Source organism: Quercus robur, chromosome 4 (genome assembly GCF_932294415.1).
Source record: "Quercus robur chromosome 4, dhQueRobu3.1, whole genome shotgun sequence".
Classification (NCBI taxonomy): Eukaryota; Viridiplantae; Streptophyta; class Magnoliopsida; order Fagales; family Fagaceae; genus Quercus; species Quercus robur.
The window spans coordinates 26,137,416-26,157,601 of NC_065537.1; the positions used below are offsets into that span (position 1 = coordinate 26,137,416).

At 35.1% G+C, this 20,186-nt stretch overlaps 3 protein-coding genes across 4 annotated transcripts in view; all 3 read left to right on the forward strand.

Annotated features, from left to right (window-relative positions):
* LOC126721001 (vacuolar cation/proton exchanger 3-like) overlaps positions 1–8,849 on the forward strand; it is a 30,674-nt gene extending 21,825 nt beyond the window's left edge. The window contains exon 13 of one of the 2 annotated variants that reach the window (XR_007653769.1): positions 8,584–8,849. The gene's annotated coding sequence lies outside the window, so the exon portion shown is untranslated. Of the gene's footprint in view, positions 1–8,487 lie in introns of both variants that reach the window. The other variant, XR_007653768.1, reaches the window with a different exon arrangement.
* On the forward strand, positions 2,489–8,849 carry LOC126721003 (vacuolar cation/proton exchanger 3-like). The gene is made up of 13 exons (XM_050423943.1): positions 2,489–2,627; positions 3,121–3,243; positions 3,335–3,598; positions 3,710–3,777; positions 3,906–3,934; positions 4,962–5,158; positions 5,300–5,512; positions 6,059–6,193; positions 6,599–6,715; positions 6,814–6,867; positions 7,499–7,615; positions 7,846–7,942; positions 8,264–8,849. The coding sequence occupies exons 2-13, from the start codon at positions 3,187–3,189 to the stop codon at positions 8,290–8,292; spliced, it is 1,377 nt and encodes a 458-aa protein (XP_050279900.1). The 5' UTR covers positions 2,489–2,627; positions 3,121–3,186; the 3' UTR covers positions 8,293–8,849.
* A 4,738-nt stretch (positions 8,850–13,587) lies between these two features.
* On the forward strand, positions 13,588–17,685 carry LOC126721646 (uncharacterized). The gene has a single exon (XM_050424697.1). It carries the CDS (start codon positions 13,588–13,590, stop codon positions 17,683–17,685), a length of 4,098 nt encoding a protein of 1,365 aa, XP_050280654.1.
* Positions 17,686–20,186: the final 2,501 nt, after the last annotated feature.

Genomic DNA, 20,186 nt, shown 5'->3' on the forward strand with positions numbered 1-20,186 from the left:
TAGTCGAATACCCCTGTCTCGACACGACATGAACCCAACACGTTAACCCAAATTGACACCCCTAATTATTCGTGTATCGTGTGGGCCCATTGGGAGTAGAAATTATATATATATATATATATAGAAAAAGGAGAAGAACTAAAGAAGAATTTTGTACCTTCAAAGAAAAACACTAGCTGTCAATGCCATTCTTATTCAAAGTTTCATACCACTTATTTGGTAAGCCAAATAGTAATATGAGACTGGAAAGGAGGGCACGGGTAAGCTAAAGAGAAGACTTATAATATTTGGTTGGAAAAGAAAGTGATTAGTGTAAAAAGCACCGAGTAAGCTAATGCTAGAAGTCAAAGTTAAAAATAATGTGTAAAATTGCGAAAGGGCATAGATCTAGAGAGACACGGAAATGACACAAATTGGGGCGATAATAATGCTATTACACACGCTTTCTCTCTTTGTCGCAACGCACAAATGTTTTATGCGGCAAATAATGATGTGACTATCACATAGATTCACCATTTTTTTGTCTAAGTAATTTGCTGCGAAAGACCATTGTAATTAAAATGTCACAAATGCATTATTGGGTGCCCAATAATTTTTAGAAGTAGTCCACAATATTTTCACAATAAATTTTAAATGATAAGTTATTATTGGTTCTAATTTGAATATACCACTAATTTTTTTTTTTTTTTTTCATTAGTAACAACCAATAACAATCTTTTACTTAGAATTTATTATGAATATATGCATAACCTACCACTTAGGACCAACTCTTACACAAAAGCCGATGAATCTTATTTAATTGTGACAAAGTTTGTAGAATAGCATGTACAAATGGACTTTTTTGTTGTTTGGATTGTTTTGTTATAGGAAATATGTTATGATTACAACTTGTGTCACAATTTGCTTATATGACAAGTTGTAAGTAGTGGAGAAAAACTAGGAAGTCCATATGTGTTTATAACTTGACCACTCACAACTTATCATATGAATAAGTTGTAGTTATAATATTACTCTTTGTCATAGACTCATAGCCATATACAACTTCTATGATATATAAGCCGTTTGACATTACTTCACGTGTAAACATAATAAAAATGCAAAGGGAGAGAGAGAGGGAGAGGTTGTTGTTTCCTGAGGATTGTGATTTTAGTTTTTTTTTTTTTATATATATATGTTGGTTGTTTCCTGTGAGAGGATTGTGATTTCAGTTTTTTCTTTTCTATAAGATGTTTGGTGTTGTTTTCCGATAAAAGACGCATGAGTTTTCAAATTTTCCTGTGTGAGACGACTGAGTGCTTGACTAGGCTTGAGTTGGTGAGAGACGTGAAAAAGGTATTTTGGACTTTTTATTCATTTTTCTCTTTTCCTGTAAAGCTGACCCAAATCTAATAAAAAACACATAAAGCTGTGTAAAAGATTGCAAAAAAGCTGGGTATTAACTGTGCCCGTTAGCACAACCCAAAAACACTAGCTGTCAATGCCATTCTTATTCAAAGTTTCATACCACTTTGAAAAGGGTATTTGGTAAGCCAAAGATAGATTTTGAAGAGAGCCAAATGCTAATATGAGACTGGAAAGGAGGTGTGTGGGGGCCACCTCTTTGAGAGGTACCCGGCATATATGCCGGGTACAGGATATACAAAATCGGAAAGGAGGGCACGGGTAAGCTAAATAGTGCAAAAAGCACCGACTAAGCTAATGCTAAAAGTCAAAACTAAAATGCTAAAAGTCAAAGTTAAAAAGAATGTGTAAAATTGAGAAAGGGCATAGATCTAGAGAGACACACGGAAATGACACAAATTGGGGCGATAATAATGCTATTACACACGCTTTCTCCCTTTGTCGCAACTGCAACTCACAAATGCTTTATGCGGCAAACAATGATGTGACTAACGCATAGATTCACCATTTTTTTTCTTCATGTAATTCGCCACGAAAGACAATTGTAACTAAAGTGTCACAAATGCATTATTGGGTGTCCAATAATTTTTAGAAGTAGTCCATAATATTTTTACAATATTTTTACAATAAATTATTATTGGTTCTAATTTGAATATACCACTAAATTTTTTTTTTATTAGTAACAATCAATAACAATCTTTTACTTAGAATTTATTATGAATATATGCATAACCTACCACTTAGAACCAACTCTTACACAAAAGCCCATGAATCTTATTTAATTGTGACAAAGTTTGTATAATAGTGTGTACATATGAACTTTTTGTTGTTTGGATTGTTTTGTCATAGGAAAAATGTTAAGACTACAACTTGTATCACAATTTACTTACGTGACAAGTCGTAAATGGTAAAGAAAAAATAAGGAGTCCATATGGGTTTATAACTTGACCACTCACAATTTATCATACGAATAAATTGTAGTTGTAGCATTACTTTTTGCCATAGCCATAGCCATAGCCATAGCCATAGCCATATACAACTTCTATGATATGTAAGCCGTTTGACATTACTTCACGTGTATACATAATAAAAATGCAAAGAGAGAGAGAGAGAGAGAGAGAGAGAGAGGGGTTGTAAATGCGACCACGGGATTGACATCCAACGTTTCCTCTGACTGAAACGGAGAAAGAGAAAGAAACAAACAACAACGTTCATATTGTTCACGAGTTAGTTTTTGTTTGGTTTTTGGTTTTTTTCTTTTTTTAATTTGTTATAAAGTTTTGTTTGTTTAAACAGAAAGAAAATGAAACAAAAGAAAGAATGTCCATGTCTGTCTTAAAATAGAATATGAAAGCCGACCTTTCCGCGTTCCTAATTCTAAAATATGAAAGAATATGTTTGTTTATGTCACCTAATTCTCCGCGTTCCTCTTTTAATTTTTAAAATTTTCTAAACAATCAGACCATTTAAAGCCATTGCCAATTATAGCTTCTCCAACCTACTGGGTCCCAAGTCGCAACCACAATTTCATTCTGAATGATACACATAAACAAGAAAAATAATACAAACCCACTTCAAGAATTCCATTTTCTTTTTTCTCTTTCTTCTAGATGATTATGCTGATCTCTATTTTACCAGAAAGAAAGAAATTGGCTTTTGTACATACATTTGTTTTAACTGTCTGTTACAAAGTCTGTTTCTTTTATGTGATTTAATCAGCAAAGAACGTGATGCTTGAATATAGAAATGGAACCCTTCTTCGTTATTTTGGCCTAGCTGTACCTCATGGATAACTATAACGACGATACAACGCCAATTGTTCCGATCCATTACAATTTGGAGGTTCATTTTTCTTAACTCTTCTTCTTAATTTGTTCTTAAAAACTATATATATGTGTGGCATTTGCCAACTTTTTTTCCTTGTTAATGACAGATGGGGTCCTTAGATGGAAGAGCAGTGATTGAATTTGAGGATGAGAGCCTAGTTAGTCCTGCTGCTGCATCAATTTCTACAAACAAAAATTCTTTTCATGAGATTACACATATATCTGCTGCTACTTCAGCAAAAAATTATAAACAACACATGAGGAATAGTGTGATCGATAGCATCAAGATCGTAATTTTCTCAGCCAAAATCAACATACTCATGCCACTTGGCCCTCTAGCAATCTTGGTTGATAAAATGTCTGGCAGTCATGTGAGCAAACTGTGTTTATGCACATTGATTAGTATCTTCTTCTATATCATTTTTATATGGATGATATATTCTGTTTTGTTTTGATGATTTGTTTCTTCAATTGCATTTCAGGGTTGGGTCTTCTTTTTAAGCTTATTGGGTATTATACCTTTGGCTGAACGTCTAGGTTATGCTACAGAGTAAGCTATCTCACATCTTATCTATAATGTTAGCCTAGTACTTTTTCGTTTTAGTGCGATGCTAACTTTGCATTTATTTGGATTGACAAATGAAGTATTTTACAATGCTTGGGCTTGCTTTGATGCAGGCAGCTGGCTTGCTTTACTGGACCAATAGGTAATTTTATTGCTAAATGTCTCCACTTGTAAATCTTTAATATTCATAAAACATGAATTTTTTTTTTAGTAAGTGTAACACGAAGTTTTAGTTTATGTTGATCTGTTATGCAAGATTTCAACACAAATTCTGTCCTTTTGTGTGATTTTAATGGTTTTGTTTCATTAACATTAACATTAACAGAGTATTGACTGATAAAATAATGATAGCCTAGTTTTAAAATAGGCATAAACACATACATTGAACTAATGAATTGGGTAAGGCACATCATTACATGTTATTTGGTAAAAAGTTAGTTTTCATATGTTGTTGTATTCGTCTTAAAATGCTAATGTTGCACTGAAAATTGCTTATTATACCTTAAATCTAAATATCCTGAAAGTATGCACCATTAGCATGAAGTTTATTACATGATATTGAAAGAGAGAATAATAATTTCCGTTTCATGCAAAAGATTCTTTTCATTTTCCTCTAGGGCCCGTTTAGAAGGAGATTTCTAGTATCGTTGTGTAAAATGATATGAGAACTATGGTTTAAAAAGTGTTGTGAAAACATGTTTCAAATAACATGTTTTTGTGTGTGAAAAAACATAATTGTGCGTTTGGTATGTGAGTGTATCTTTTTTTTTAAAAGCTGACAAACAATTAATATTTTTTTTTTTTGAGGAGAGAGAGAAGTCGGTTTGTGTTATCTCTTCTATTGCAAAATGTTGTGTGTTAATTTATGTTAGTCTTAATGGCTCACTTGATAATATGTTATCCTTTCTTCCAATAATCTAGAGAAATCCATCATGTCTAATGACAATAAATTTGGATTAGATCAGGCCAATTAGGATGTATTAGGCTATGCATTTTTGAATGGATTCCTTGAACCATGCTTAATTGCTTACTAATGGAGGCTGAATTAAAACCTTATTCCCACAATCTCCACTTATACAAGTTACATGGGTTTTGTGTGTGTACGTGTCACTGTGACTAATAATTTTCTATTTTGGATAACTTGTTATCCCTTCATTTGAGCTTTGCAGTTGGAGGTCTTCTAAATGCTACTTTCGGAAATATTACAGAATTGATAATATCAATTTATGCATTGAAGAGTGGCATGATACGTGTTGTTCAACAGTCATTACTGGGCTCAATTTTGTCTAACATGTTGTTGGTGCTTGGATGTGCATTTTTCAGTGGTGGAATTGTGTTTTATGAGAAGGAACAAGTGTTCGATAAGGTATGTTTTTCATCACCAGAGGAGCATATTTACTATTTTGCCTTTGAAACAAAAGAACTATATTTGGTTGACTACACTTTCTCTATTGATTCATTCAAATCTTGGTTAAAAATAATGTTCAAATTATTCTATTCTTCTCAGGCAACTGCTTCAGTGGACTCTGGTTTGCTGTTAATGGCAGTCATGGGCCTACTATTTCCTGCTGTCCTTCATTCTACACACACAGAGTTACATTTTGGGAAGTCAGAGTTAGCTCTTTCAAGGTTTAGTAGTTGTATTATGCTTGTGGCATATGCTTCCTATCTTGCTTATCAACTGAAGAGGCAGAAGAATCAATACATCCCAGTTGATGGGGTGGGTACTTTGATATCAAATTCTTACATACGTTCTCTTTGGATCTTTGCTTTTGATGTTTGACATTGAACACATTACACAATGTTTACTAATTTTACACCGTGTCAATCTTCTATAGGGTACTGGTAAAAGTTTAAATCATTGTATTATAATAATTTGTAATGTGGATCTGTTACCAATTTATTGTTTTGTAAACACATGAAGAATTCCTTTAGGTTCAAAAATTATGCGTAGAACTAGTACTAAATTTTTTATATTGCTTTTCTAGCTGTTTCTACCCATAGTAAGTTTCTTATAATTGCATCAGATCAACATGTATTAGATAAGTTTTTATATTTCTTATGATATGTGATTAATAAGAAGATCCGGTCCATGATCAAATAAGAAACATATAATGTGTAAGCTTAAGCAAACAGTAGAATGGTATGGATAGACTAGGCTGTAATAGAATATTCATTCAGTTCTTATATAAGCTCTTGAAAGCTTGTTCAAGTTTCTACTTTTATCTGTTATTAATGGTTTGTCTGATAAATGGAATAAATTCAGGGAGAGACTCAGACTGAAGAAGGTTCGGATGATGAAGAAGCTCCTGAAATCTCTATGTGGGAATCAATAATTTGGCTATCTATTTTGACTGCATGGGTTTCATTCCTCTCAGAATATTTAGTTAATGCCATAGAGGTAATTATATGTTGTGAATCTGTGCTGTTCTTTGCACATCTTTAATGTATCTTCTATTGGGATATTGATGGATATTGATAGAGGTAACTTCTGAAGATGAAAACTCATATTTTTTCCCCTTGGTGGAAATGGTGTGTCTATTTCTTTATTTTAAAACTGTTTTAACTAACTTATTATTGATCTTTGATGGATTTTGTTCATCGGATGTCCAGTAATTTTTTCAACAAAAAGAACCCTTCATCTTCCCCTAATTTATATATAATTTGCATTTCTTTTTAAGCAAATGTCTTCTTATATAATAAATATCTTTTTTAGTTTTTTGTATAGTGGAGGGAATTGGTTTGTATCTTTTATGTAGTTCTGGGATGTTCTTACAGTAGAAGTCATTAATCATTATGTGTTCAGGGGGCATCTGCTTCACTAAAAATCCCAGTAGCATTTATCAGTGTTATTCTGCTCCCAATCGTTGGGAATGCAGCAGAGCATGCAGGTGCCGTTATGTTTGCCATGAAAGACAAGCTTGTAAGTGCTTATACTGCTAGTGGAATTCTACAACTATGCATGACCAATCATACTTTTTTAATGTACTGAAGTTTTAATTTACTCAATATCTTATGTAGGATATATCTTTGGGAGTGGCAATAGGCTCATCAACACAGATAGCTATGTTTGGGGTGAGTTTCAAACATTATAGTGATCATTTATTTCTTCTTAATGCCATTTTCTTTCTGAGTGCAACCATAGCATATTTTATTTATGTCCCTTACCAAAAAAACCATTTTATTCTTGCTTTGATGTATACATTTTTCCAACTTGGAGGAAATGATCCTAGCTATATTCTTTGTAAAAGTAATAAAAAGAACAAAAAAATTTTATATATATATATAGGAAGAATTTATTGGGTTTCTTTTAATATAAGATGTGGTCTTTGTGAACTGAAGTACATTTTTCATCTTTCTTGTGAATTGCTGAAAATGTGTTGAAAGGTGCTTCTTTTTCTCTTTGTTGATTGTGGCAGAACTTGGAATGGTTATTTTGGAATGATGATCGGAAATATTCTTACATTGTCTGGCCAATTAGGTTGAAACTCTCTCAAAAAAAAAAAAAAAAAAAAAAAAAAAAGCTTATTATAGTTTTGTAACAGTCCTAAGGAGTGTTTGATCTGCTTCAAATGCTTAAGCACCATGGTTACTTACAAACCTTGTCAGTACTATGGGGTAGTCCATTGTTACATGTAACACTTTTTCTTGCCCTCTTTGTGTTAAGTATCCACTGACTCATATAAAACGGTTGCTATGACTGCAGATTCCCTTTTGTGTGGTCGCTGGTTGGGTCATGGGGCGTCCCATGGACTTAAATTTTCAACTTTTTGAGACAGCTACACTTTTTATAACTGTTCTGGTGGTAGCCTTCATGGTGCAGGTAGGCAGTTGAGCCTTCATTGAGTTAGATGACTGTTATTCTTGGAAAAGATCAATCTACATTAATATTTAGCAATGAGAAGACATTTTCTGATTATAATGTTCTAATAGTGTTTTACCACACAAAATGTGACAGACACTCACAAACATTAAAATTTGTTGTGCCTTTTGTCTGAAAATTTTTACCTTCTGTGGATTGCTCTTTACATAACTACCATTTTGACCATGCAGGATGGAACTTCTAATTACTTAAAAGGACTAATGCTCGTTCTTTGCTATCTAATAGTTGCTGCAAGTTTCTTTGTACATATAGACCCTTCTTCAATTGGTTAGTTATCACCTATTTTACATTATACATAACTATTAGAAATTTTGGATTGTGTCCACTCATTACTATTTATGCCCACAGAGTTACTTTATTTCTTAAATATTATGCTTTCAATGTCTTTTGCAACAAGAAAAAGTATGATTTTTTAATAGCTCCACATTTTGGAGGATCAGTTTGTTCTTGGAAAACAAAGAGGAATAATTTCTTAATTGGTGGATAGCCAGTTTCACTCACACACACACACACACTCAAAGACACTGGTGTGCTCTAAATTTTTTGTTTATGCTTTAACTAAAGCACACTGGGAATATGGTTTTGCAGCGGATAAGCCCCCTAAACCAAGTCATTGAGGACATTGTATTATAAAGTGAATCTGCTAAAGATCAAGCTCCACTTTGTGTGGTGATGAAGTGTTTTTGCAGAAACTCCCTAAAACAGTGTCAATTCAGGGGTAAACTTTAAGAAGGTTGATATTTGGAAGCTCAAGGTTTATCTTGTCAGTGCATAGCTTCTGACATTGAACCATTCCACGGTCCAAGTTTAAGGTGTTCTTTGGTGCACTTCTTTGATGTGGTGGGCAATGGATACTTTCTTGTCCCTCACAGACAACTAAAGAAAAATTGTTTGAATATAGGATCTAGGTTTTACATTGAATTTCGCAGAGTAGGAATAGTTGAAGTCAAAATGTGAGAGTCTCAAGGATACTCTTCTTTTTTTGGTTACTAACTAGTAACTGCTGATACAAAGTGGACTTACTTTTTCATCTATATATATTCTCTTACTTCTCCATTTAATCAAGGCAAGTATAGTGTATACTATGGAGAGGTCTTGTTAGTACATATTATATACATATTGAGAAAGTTGTTTACTATTTTAACATTGTTAAATGGATTGCCATTCAGCCTTCTATCAGAAATGTTCCTAGTCTCGGCTTCAATTTTGTGTTTTTTTTTTATTTTGTTCTTGTTTCTCCCCCCCCCCCCCCCCCCCCCCCCCTTCCTATCAAGTAGGACAAAAATTGAATTGTACTTTGATCTTTCTTTTTGGTTCTATTTCGGATTCCTGTCATGAAAGGAAAGAATAAAGAAAGTTCTCAATCCTTGTTTTTATCACAAGGAAACTGCCTGGAAAGAAATGAAAAAAGGATAGCAGTGTAGTATGCTGTTGGAATATACAAGGAACTTTGTCGTGTTTAGAACTTTAATTTCTCAGGAGAGGGCCTCCTCTATAATTGGAAGAGTATAATAGTAAGAATTTCATAACTAGGATTGTGAAATTGTAAATCTCAGCTCACATAGATGGAGCGACCCTTGGAAAACGTGGGGGATGAGATTGTTGGTAATCTCTCTGATTGCTTTCTGCTACTTAGCAAAGTTATTCTAGTGATTTCAATCATATCAATGATAATTTTTGCATGTGTTGATGGTCCAAATGGTGAAGATCCTACTAACAAAGGCAAACACAGTGGTGATGGTGGTGGCTGCGGAGGTGGAGATGGTGGTGGTGATTGTGGTGGTGGCTGTGGTGGTTGAGAACAGCACTGTCGTCAACCCTTGTGTCATTAATATTCAATGCATACCTCTTGTATAAGCCAGTCGTATGCTGATCCTCCATACTACATGTTAAATCTGTGGTACAGTTTTAGTTGAGTTTGAAAGGCCTTATAAATATGTTGTATGCTGGGTTGTTTGCAGCTCATACTGCTTGTGGATTCTGTGTCTGTGTTTTGAGCTTGTCTTTTGGTTTGTATGTAGCATTGTATACTCAGTGTTTTCATTAAACAAATTCTTAATCATCCAAGAATTTGTATAAGAATTATTTGATTAGTTATGGGATCAAGTTACCTCAACTGGTAAAGTCTCTTATCGTCAAATAAGACATTAAGGGTTCGAACCCTGCCTACACCAAAATGCTCAAAACCAATTGATATATTAGCTTGATGATAAAGAACAAATATCATAGAGGGGGCGTAAATTGAAAATTTATCCTATTTATTAAAAAAAAATTATATAGTTTATAAGATAGGCTTAGGTATTATGTCTTTGGGCCTACTTGAAGGTTTTAATGCTCAAGGAAGAGTTAAGATCTTTTTTTATTTTTCTTTTTTTCTTTTATTTTTCTTTTTTTTAAGAATGAGGAAGAGTTAAGACCTAGAAGGAAATATGTTAGTGGGCTATAAGCCCTAAGCTTCAGCCTAAATCAAAAAAATAAAATAAAATAAATCATATTATCATATATATATTATAGAATAAAAATTGGGCTTAAAAACTGTGATTGTACCAAGTGACTACACCAAATTGTAGCAATTTAAAATCAAGAGTAAATTGCAAATTACTTCCCTAAAACTTGGGAGTGATTGGATTTTACACCTTAAAGTTTTAGAATTTGGATTTTACCTCCTGAAGTTTGGTGATATTTGGATTTTGCTCCCTAACGTTTCAAAATTTGGATTTTATCCCCTATATTTTTGGAGAATTTGGATTTTACTCCCTAAAATTTTGGGATGTTTGGATTTTACACCCTAAAGTTTCAAAATTTTGGGATATAAAATCCAAACAACTCTAAATTTTTAGGGGTAAAATCCAAACAACCCTAAATTTTTAGGAGTAAAATCCAAATTCTAAAACATCAGGGTGTAAAATCCAAACACCCCAAACTTCAGGGGGTAAAATTCAAATCCTGAAACTTCAGGATGTAAAATTCAGTCACTCTCAAACTTTAGAGATGTAATTTGCAATTTACCCTAAAATTATTTTTAAGATAGACACAAATTCTTAATTGTTCTTTTTATCAATTTTTCCTCTATTTCTCTTTGGATGGACACAAAAGCATCTTAATTGTTCTTATCAACCTTTCCTCTAATAATCTTTGTATAGACACAAAGATTTTAATTTTCTTATCAACTTTCCTCTATTTATCTTTGGATAGAAACAAAAAACCTAATGTTGATATCAGTTTTTTTTCTTCCTTCACGTTATAAATAATCTACAAATTTTCCTTTTTTATTTTAATACACAATTTTTATCCAAAAAAACAAAAACAAAGAAATTTAAGTCCTACAACTAAGAGATATTTTTGGATAGACTCAAGCCCAGTAACTAAGAGGGTTTTTTGGATAAATCCAAGAGAACATTTTTTTTAGATAAAAAAAAAAAAAAAAAAAAATAGTTGTACGTTAAAGAAAGAATAAACCCTTTTAGCTAAGTTTTAAAAAAATAAAAAATTCTATTTCAACTAAAATTCTGTTTCCTTTTTTTTCCATTTTGTTCATCACTTGATTTATTGAGATCCATAAATAAGGGTTAATTTTATGAAACCAAACATGCGGAGCATAAAATGCTAGGTATTTTTTTTTTCTCCCAAATTTTTGGTGGGTTTTACTTATTTGTCAAAAACATTGTTGAGACCGAATCGGCATGATAATAAATTCTTAGAATTATAAACGTTGATAGGATTGTAAAGTGTAAAAGATAGAAAATGTTCATAATACAAGATGAGGAATATGTAGATAACTTCTTATTAAACATAAAGTTTTGTTAGATTAGCAAAGAGGTTGACATAAACTAAGAAGGCATGTAAAGATCTCATATTTAATCATCTCAAGTAAGCTTACTCAATGCATAAAGTTAATACTTATCCTTCTTTGTTTACATTATACATCAAGAATTTTTTTTTTTTTTTTTTTTAATATAAGATAGAAATTCTACTCTAACCTAATCTAAGTGTATATATGTGTGAAACTCTCTTCTAGAGACCTAAACCCCAAGCCCTTGCCCCCCACATCCTACAAACACTCAATACTTGTGGAGTAATCATCGCGCTAAGGGTGCGCGGTGGTACATCAAGAAAATTGAAATAGTGCTAAAATGTTATGTTTTATCTCCTCAAAATGGTCATTTATTACAAGAGTATTAAAGTAATTTCCATTTGATTTATTCTAGGTGAAACTCTATTAAACTTTCAACTTTCAAGTGCTTCAATAATCATTAAGATATAATTTAAGTTTCTTAATAACCAATTCATCAGCTCTACAAGGTAGAGCAAGATTAACTTGATATAATTTTTTTCTCGCCCTAGTTTCTCCCTGAGACACTAGAGCGTAGAACCTACCTTATCTTCCCCGGAATGATAAACCCTCCCCTCTGCTGAATCCTCCATAGCAGTAGGGTTCCTTGACCTCCGTTCTCCTTTACGTGTGGTCTACTCTCTTTATTCTCACTCTTTCATTATTGATTAACCTCCATGGACGAAATCCTTTACGACTGGAAAAAATTATCACTGACAGATGAAGAAGATGTTAAGCTTAGTCTATCAAGATCCAAAAATATACGAAGAAAGGAGTATATTTTGGCTGCCAAGTTCCTCACAAAAAGAGCTCTCAACGTGGAAGCCATAGGCCGCACTTTCAAACCTCTATGGAGAGCCAAAAAAGATTTCAAAGTTCGCGAAGCCGGAGATCACATTCTATTATTCGTCTTTGAACTCGAAGCAGATGCAGAACGGGTTCTTGCCAATGAACCCTGGACTTTCGATAAACACGCAGTCCTTCTTCAGAGGTTTGATGGTTCCACACCGCCGAGATACCTAAGATTCACAAAACTGAAATTTTGGGTGCAAATATACGGTTTGCCGATAAGTATGTTGGATCCAGAGACGGCAATTGAATTAGGAGAATCTCTCGGTCAGGTAACACCATGTGCGAACCCAAATGAGTTGGTGGGGGGTGATTTTCTACGTGTTCATGTGGAAATCGATGTTTCAAAGCCTCTCTGCCGGGGTCGAAGAGTCGCATTGGATGATAACACTGAACAATGGATTTCATTTAAGTATGAAAAGCTCCCAAACTTTTGTTACTGGTGTGGTCTGATTTCTCATGATGGGAAGGACTGTGACCTCTGGTTAGCAAGGAAAGATACAAGGAACACAGAACCTACGGAGTACGGACCGTGGTTGAGAGCGATGCCTTTCAACCCAGGGAAAACTTCATTCACCGTTGTCTCTGGTATGGGCGACGGACTGGGAGGAGCATCAAAGCCAACAAAAACGACAACCGATACGGAGGTTCGACCAACCGGAACGAGCACGGTAAGATCCGATCCCGGCGAGAATAACAGCGAGAACCGGCTTCAGGTACCCGATATGGAAACAAATAAAACAGGGGCGCAATCCTTGCCAGAATCCCAGAAAAGCCGCATCCCAATAACTGAGGTAATAACGTCCAAATCTGCATTATACACTTACCATACTGATTCAATTGACTTTGATGCGCAGATACAGGAAATAGACGTTGCTCTTGGGACTGTTGACAGCTGTGAAAATCACGTGGCAACTAGTTCAATTGATACTACTCAAGTATTAGCAAGCAGTGATGCCACGGTAACACCCTCCATGCCAGATCACACCCAAATAAGTCAGGAACAAGCATCTCACGTGGCAGCCAACAGAACTTTGCGATCTTGGAAAAGGTTAGCACGTGATAGCACTATGGAAACTGAATTTACTCAAGAACCCACGGCCACAAAAAGAAACAGAGACGAGGAGTCGGAAGTTCTTCCCGAGTTACCTTTCAAAAAGATACAGGTTTCAAAGGAAGATTGTCAACAAAATAAAATGGTGGAGGCTGCTTAGCAGCCCCGCCAAGCACAATGAGTCTCTTAGTATGGAACTGTCGCGGGCTTGGGAACCTGCGTACAGGGAAGGAGCTTGAAGTTTTGATTCGGGCTAAAGATCCCTCCGTCGTGTTTTTAGCCGAAACATGGGCGGACGAAGCTAGGCTAAAAGAAGTCCAAAGGAATATCAAGTTTGATAATTTGTTTTACGTGGAAAGAAATCATAGAGGTGGTGGGGGTTTGGCTCTATACTGGAAGAATTCCACGGATGTACACGTAGATTCATTCTCCAAGTATCATATAGATTCAATTATCAACAAAGGCAATGATGAAGCATGGAGATTCACAGGTTTTTATGGAGAACCAGCAACTCACATGAGAATTGAAGCCTGGAATAAACTCCGACTACTCAACACGAAACACAACCTCCCTTGGCTATGCGCTGGAGACTTTAATGAAATCACCAGACACTCAGAAAAATTGGGGGGTAATAACAGAAGCCAAGCTCAGATGCAACTTTTCAGGGATGTCATAGATGAGTGTGGATTCCTTGATCTCGGGTATGTAGGTGATCAATTCACTTGGAGAAAGCATTTTGCAGATGGTCACTCACTGTGGGAAAGATTGGATCGAGGTCTGGCCAACCATGATTGGTTCATGAAATTCTCAGGTTCAAAAGTACATCACCTGCACTCAGACTCTTCAGATCACTTACCACTATGGATCACCTTGGATGGTTTAGATATTCCTACATTCTCTAAACCATTTAGGTTCGAAGAAATGTGGCTCTCAGACCGTGGGTGCTCAGAGATTGTAGAAGCGGTGTGGCTTTCTAGGGAAGATGGAGATGTGCAGGATCATGTCATTCGTAAAATAGACAAATGTGGTAAAGAATTAAGAGATTGGAACCGGAATTGGTTTGGCAATGTTAGAGTGGTGTTAAGTCGAAAGAGAAAGGAGTTAAAAGATGCTGAAAAAATAGCCATGAGATCCGGAAATAATCAACAGGTCAGAGAATTGAAGAAGGAAATTGCTGAGTTGGTTGATAAGGAAAATAGACTCTGGTTCCAGAGATCCAAAGTCTTGTGGGCAAAATTTGGAGATAGAAACTCAAAGTTCTTTCACAGCCAAGCTTCACAAAGGAAGAGGAAAAATCTAATCCGGAAGCTTAAGGACTCCAATGGCCATGTGTTTGAGGAAAATGAGGGGATAGCGGAATGTCTAGTGCAATACTACCAGAATCTCCTCAGTTCAGAAAACCAGCAAATTTGTGACTCAGCTACAGACTCAATTCAGACAGTGATTACTGAGGAAATGAACTCCAAGCTCTCCTCTGAATTCACTCATATGGAGGTAAAGCAAGCCATTAACCAAATGGCCCCACTTAAGGCCCCTGGGCCGGACGGTATGCCTCCTCTCTTTTATCAACACTACTGGAATTTAATTGGTGATGATATATCTAACACTGTGTTGCATTTCCTTAATTCTGCCTCTCTACCTGAACACCTCAATCACACATTTATCACACTCATTCCAAAAAAGAAGAATCCTGAATTTGCATCTGAATTTAGACCCATAAGCTTGTGCAATGTTTTGTATAAAATTTTCTCTAAAGTTCTAGCTAATAGACTTAAGAAAATTTTGCCTAATATTATCACTGAGAATCAAAGTGCTTTCACTAAGAGTCGCCTTATTTCTGACAATATTCTTGTAGCTTTTGAGTCTTTACACAGTATGCAGAGACACTCAGGGAAGGAAGGTTACATGGCCATTAAGCTGGACATGAGCAAAGCATATGATAGAGTGGAGTGGGGGTACTTAGAATCTGTCATGGTAAAAATGGGGTTCACAGATCACTGGATCAAACTCATGATGTTATGTGTCAAGACGGTGACCTATTCTATACTGGTGAATGGGGAACCTAAAGGCATGATCACACCAACAAGAGGCATCAGACAGGGCGACCCCTTATCCCCCTTTCTATTCTTACTCTGTACTGAAGGTCTCAATGGGCTTCTTCTCCAAGCAGCTCACCAAGGACATATTAAGGGTTACTCTCTTTGTAGAAATAGTCCACGTCTAACCCACCTTTTGTTTGCAGATGATAGCTTGCTGTTTTGCAGGGCCACCAACGAGGAGTGCCAAAGAGTTTTGGATATTCTGGATGTATATGGGAAATGCTCAGGTCAACGAATTAACCGTAGCAAGACGACAATCTTTTTTAGTAAATCTACGAAGGTTGAGTCTAGAGATCAAATTAAATTGGCATTGGGAATTCCTGAAATCATTCAGTATGAGAAATACTTGGGGTTACCTTCGCTGGTGGGTAGAAACAAAAAAGCAAGCTTCAATTATATAAAGGAAAGGGTATGGAAAAAACTGCAAGGGTGTAAGGAGAAACTTCTTTCACAAGCTGGAAGGGAGATTCTTATAAAGGCCGTTGTTCAGGCTATTCCAACCTACACCATGAGCTGCTTCAAACTCCCAGTTGGACTTTGTTCTGAAATTGAAAGCTTAATAAGAAGGTTTTGGTGGGGGCAGAAAGGAGAACGGAGAAAAATCCATTGGGTGAGATGGGACACACTTTGTCTTCCAAAAAATGAAGGCGGAATGGGTTTCAAGGATCTAGCTAATTTCAACGATGCTCTCTTGGCCAAACAGGCTTGGAGATTACTTCATAATAAGGATTCTCTATTCTATAGAGTCTTTAAAATGAAGTTCTTTCCAAACTGTAGTATATGGGAAGCTCAAGACTCTAGCTCTGGCTCACATGCTTGGCATAGCATATTAAAAGGAAGAGATGTCCTACTAAAGGGCGCAAGATGGAGGGTTGGGAATGGAGAAAATATTAGTATTTGGAATGACGCTTGGTTACCATCACAGGAGCACCCAAGGGTCCTTTCAGACATTGTTCCAGGATTTGAAGATGGAAGAGTTTCTGATCTCATTGATCCGAGTACAAGAACTTGGGATGCAAATTTAGTGCATGGCTTATTGTCATCTGAAGAAGCTGCACTGGCTCTCAGCATCCCACTGAGCCGTACCCCAGTGGAGGACAAAATCATTTGGCCCTTCACCCCCTCAGGTAACTATACGGTAAACTCGGGTTCCAAGTTCCTAGCCAAACTAAACTCTATGTTGGTTCCTGCAGGTAATCCGCAGCAGCAAAATGAGGTTTGGAAGCTGATTTGGGGGCTTAATGTTCCAAATAAAGTACGAAATTTCATGTGGCGGGTTTGCAAAGAAGCCATTCCAGCAAAGCACAATCTATTGAAGAGGAAGATCCTAAATGAAGATAGATGTGAACAATGTGGAGTGGAGTCTGAAACAGCTGCCCATGCACTTTGGAATTGTACCAATCTGGACGAAATTTGGGATAACACTCCAGGTTTTGAAGACCGTGACCAACTGGGCATCTCAAACATCACGGAACTAGTCAAGGTGACGCATGAAAGAAGGATGAACACGGAGCTCATGGCTATGGTGATGTGGACGGTATGGCACAGACGGAACCAACTCCGAGTAAACACCAACGTCCTTCCCAAAGCCCAGGTTTTTCAACAAGCAATGCAGGTCCTTGAAATGTTCCAAAGGAGCCAACAATCCCTCATCAATCATGCAGCGAACATGAGAACTCAGCAGCATATTCAGTGGCGTCCTCCTCCGGATAATTGTGTAAAATTGAACTTCGACGGTGCCATTTTTCCGGAGTTGGGCAAAGCTGGTTTGGGTGTGGTTGTCCATGATTCTCATGGAAACGCCATTGCCTCACTGTCTGAACAAGCCTCACTTCCATTTGCACCAGTCATTGTGGAAGCCATGGCTGCTGCTAGAGCGATTACTTTTGCACAAGAACTTGGTTTTAATGAGTTTATGCTTGAAGGAGATTCAGAAGCAGTAATAAACACCCTTCGTAGCCCAGAAGCTTCATTGACAACTTATGGTCATCTTCTTGAATCTGCAAAATCCACTCTAGTTACCAGTAAATGTATTGCTTTTTCCCATATTCGTAGAAGTGGTAATAGAGTAGCACACAACCTAGCTAAACATGCTAGACATGTTAGAGGTTTGTCGGTGTGGGTGGAGGACATGCCACCACACCTCTATGATGTACTTTTTGCTGATCCCGGTTGATTTTTTCAATATATTAGTAGTCTTCATTCTCAAAAAAAAAAAAAAAAATAATCATTAAGATAATTTTGATAATGTGAGTAAAATGTATAATTTATACTTTCATTTATTATTAAGTTTGTTATCGAAGATTAAACTCTATTACTAATAATTTACTATGAATAAAACTATATTTTCTAAGGTCTAAAAATTTTTAAATTATACTTCACTTAAAATTTTATTACCAAATGTTTCAAGTAATTTAAAATAAATTCAATATTTATTTAGCTTATAAACCATAGAAAAAAGTGACTCAATACATGTATGTATTACATGTTTCAAAATTAATTAGTTTTTATCGTGTGGTTTACAAATTATTAATATAGTTTTAATATATATAATTTTTAATTAAGTCATACATCACATGGACATGTTACCAATTAATAATAAATTTAGATGCGACTAACGGCCTAGTGTAGTCTACTAAGATTTTATAAATAAAAGTGGGAGGAAGGGAGGCATATTGGAGAGTTGGATGCCGTAGGAGGGTTTCTCAACCCAAAATTCAGTGTGAACAAGGTAAGAACGAAAATCCAAAAAAGCTAGGTAGAAACAAGATCTAGAATTTATTTAGAAAAACAAATCTGGAATTTATTTTGAAAGAGAATAAATCTAAGAAATTAGTTTTGATTTTATTTATAAAAAACGATAAAATAAACAGAAGATCAAAATAATCATCACGTGAACAAATAATAAAGTAGAATTAGAGCATGTTAATAACAAAATAAACAAAACAAGATTAGAATAATATATACCTGCATAAAAGAACGTACAAGAGGGGATTTTCTTTAGAGAAACTAGAGAGTTTGGGATTGCAAAATCAATACTAGACTAAGAAAATAGTATTGATATTACTAATCTCTTGAATCTCTAAAGGAAAATCAGAAGTCGGTTGAAATTTTGAACTAAATAAAAATAAACACACATGATAAAGAATACCAAAATTTATAAAATCACTTTTATAAGGACTTGCTTGTTTATATCTTCTAATTAAAAATATTTCGTTTTTCAAAAATAAAAATGGGTTTGATTAATGGACACTTTTAGAGTATTTGTTAATGAATTACTTTAGAAAACTTATAACTTATATATGTGAGGAAGGTGTTAGGCACCCCACAATACTTATCCAAAATGATAACACTTCGTTTTGAATTTAATCTTAAATTTCACCATTTAAACGACAACTAAAATATTTGACATTTGGTTTTAAAAAGAAATGATATTATGCATGTGCATGTGCAATAAAACAAAGCAAGCCTATCCTAAGATAGCATATGGATGTATGACATGTATGCTCTATCATCGGATGACATGTAGATGAATGACGTGTAGTCTATCCTAAGATGATATGTAAACAAATGACATGTGTAATTTATCCTTTGGAAAGCAAGATCAAAATAGCATAATTAAGCAAGTGATTGGATGACATTTATTAAAAGGTAAATTGCATTATTGAATTAAATATAACTAACATCACTCCAAAGCAGAGCCTAAGAAATCTAATTTTGCAATTCCCTTTTACAAAGTATTTTATCTCTTGCAAAGGGACACAAATGTTTAATTACTCTAAAGTTTGATAATAATATCATTAATTTTATTATTTTTAAGGAAAATATTTTATTTGGGCACAAAAAAATTAAAAATGCATTTTTATGACCCAAGGTCTTTTGTGCAATTTTAAAAAGTTTTGGAGGTCATTTTTGTGATTATGGAAAGTTTTGGGGTTAAAAACATAATCTTGTGAAAGTTTAAGGTTGAAATGCAATCTTTGCAAATTTTGGGGTTGATGCATAATTTTGAAAAATTTTAGGGTTGAAAGTGATTCAAGTAATTGTGGGGCCCAAGTATAATTTTGGAAATTGTTCAATATTCGTTTTGCATGAGCTTATAAGCTTAGTTTTTAACTTTTATATACAATTTTTTAAAACTTCACTTTTTTCAAAATTGATATATATTTTAACCTACTTTCAAAAAAAAAAAAAAATCAACAAAAAGTTAGATAAATTGTTTTCAAATAAACAAGTGTAAATTGGATAGTTTTGGGAGTCAAGGTGTAATTTTGTGAATTTATTTGCTGATGGGTCCACGGGTTGGGCTGAATTTAGTTTGATTTTCAGGTTGGGCTTGACTGAGGCATGGGCTTGGAAGAGTTGAGTTTAAGTTGAATTGGTCTTGAATCTCTTGATCATTTTACTCTTCGAGTGGGCTGAAGTTTGTGTGCTTTGTCCGAATAGGCTGGTGGAGTTTATGCGAATAGGCTTGAAGTTATCAGGTTGGGCCAAACGTTGAGAGAGGGATATGATGGGCTTGGTGAAGGGAAAGGCCTTGAGGTGAGTTTTGTGTCGGGTTTGTGGGCTTAGGAAAACTGGGCTAGATTTCTAAAAGGTTGAAGTAGCTACTGTTTTTTGTTGGGGACACGGCTTATGTCCAGTGAAAATCTCTGCTAGACATGTTGGATGGTGGAC

What these genes read in the sequence shown, in the direction of transcription:
- LOC126721003 (XM_050423943.1), top strand. Translation starts at nt 3,187, where the DNA reads ATGGATAACTATAACGACGATACAACGCCAATTGTTCCGATCCATTAC. An exon ending in CGTCTAGGTTATGCTACAGA is followed by an intron (nt 3,778 to 3,905) that starts GTAAGCTATCTC and finishes GCTTTGATGCAG; the next exon opens with GCAGCTGGCTTGCTTTACTG. An exon ending in TGGTAGCCTTCATGGTGCAG is followed by an intron (nt 7,616 to 7,845) that starts GTAGGCAGTTGA and finishes TTGACCATGCAG; the next exon opens with GATGGAACTTCTAATTACTT.
- LOC126721646 (XM_050424697.1), top strand. Translation starts at nt 13,588, where the DNA reads ATGAGTCTCTTAGTATGGAACTGTCGCGGGCTTGGGAACCTGCGTACA.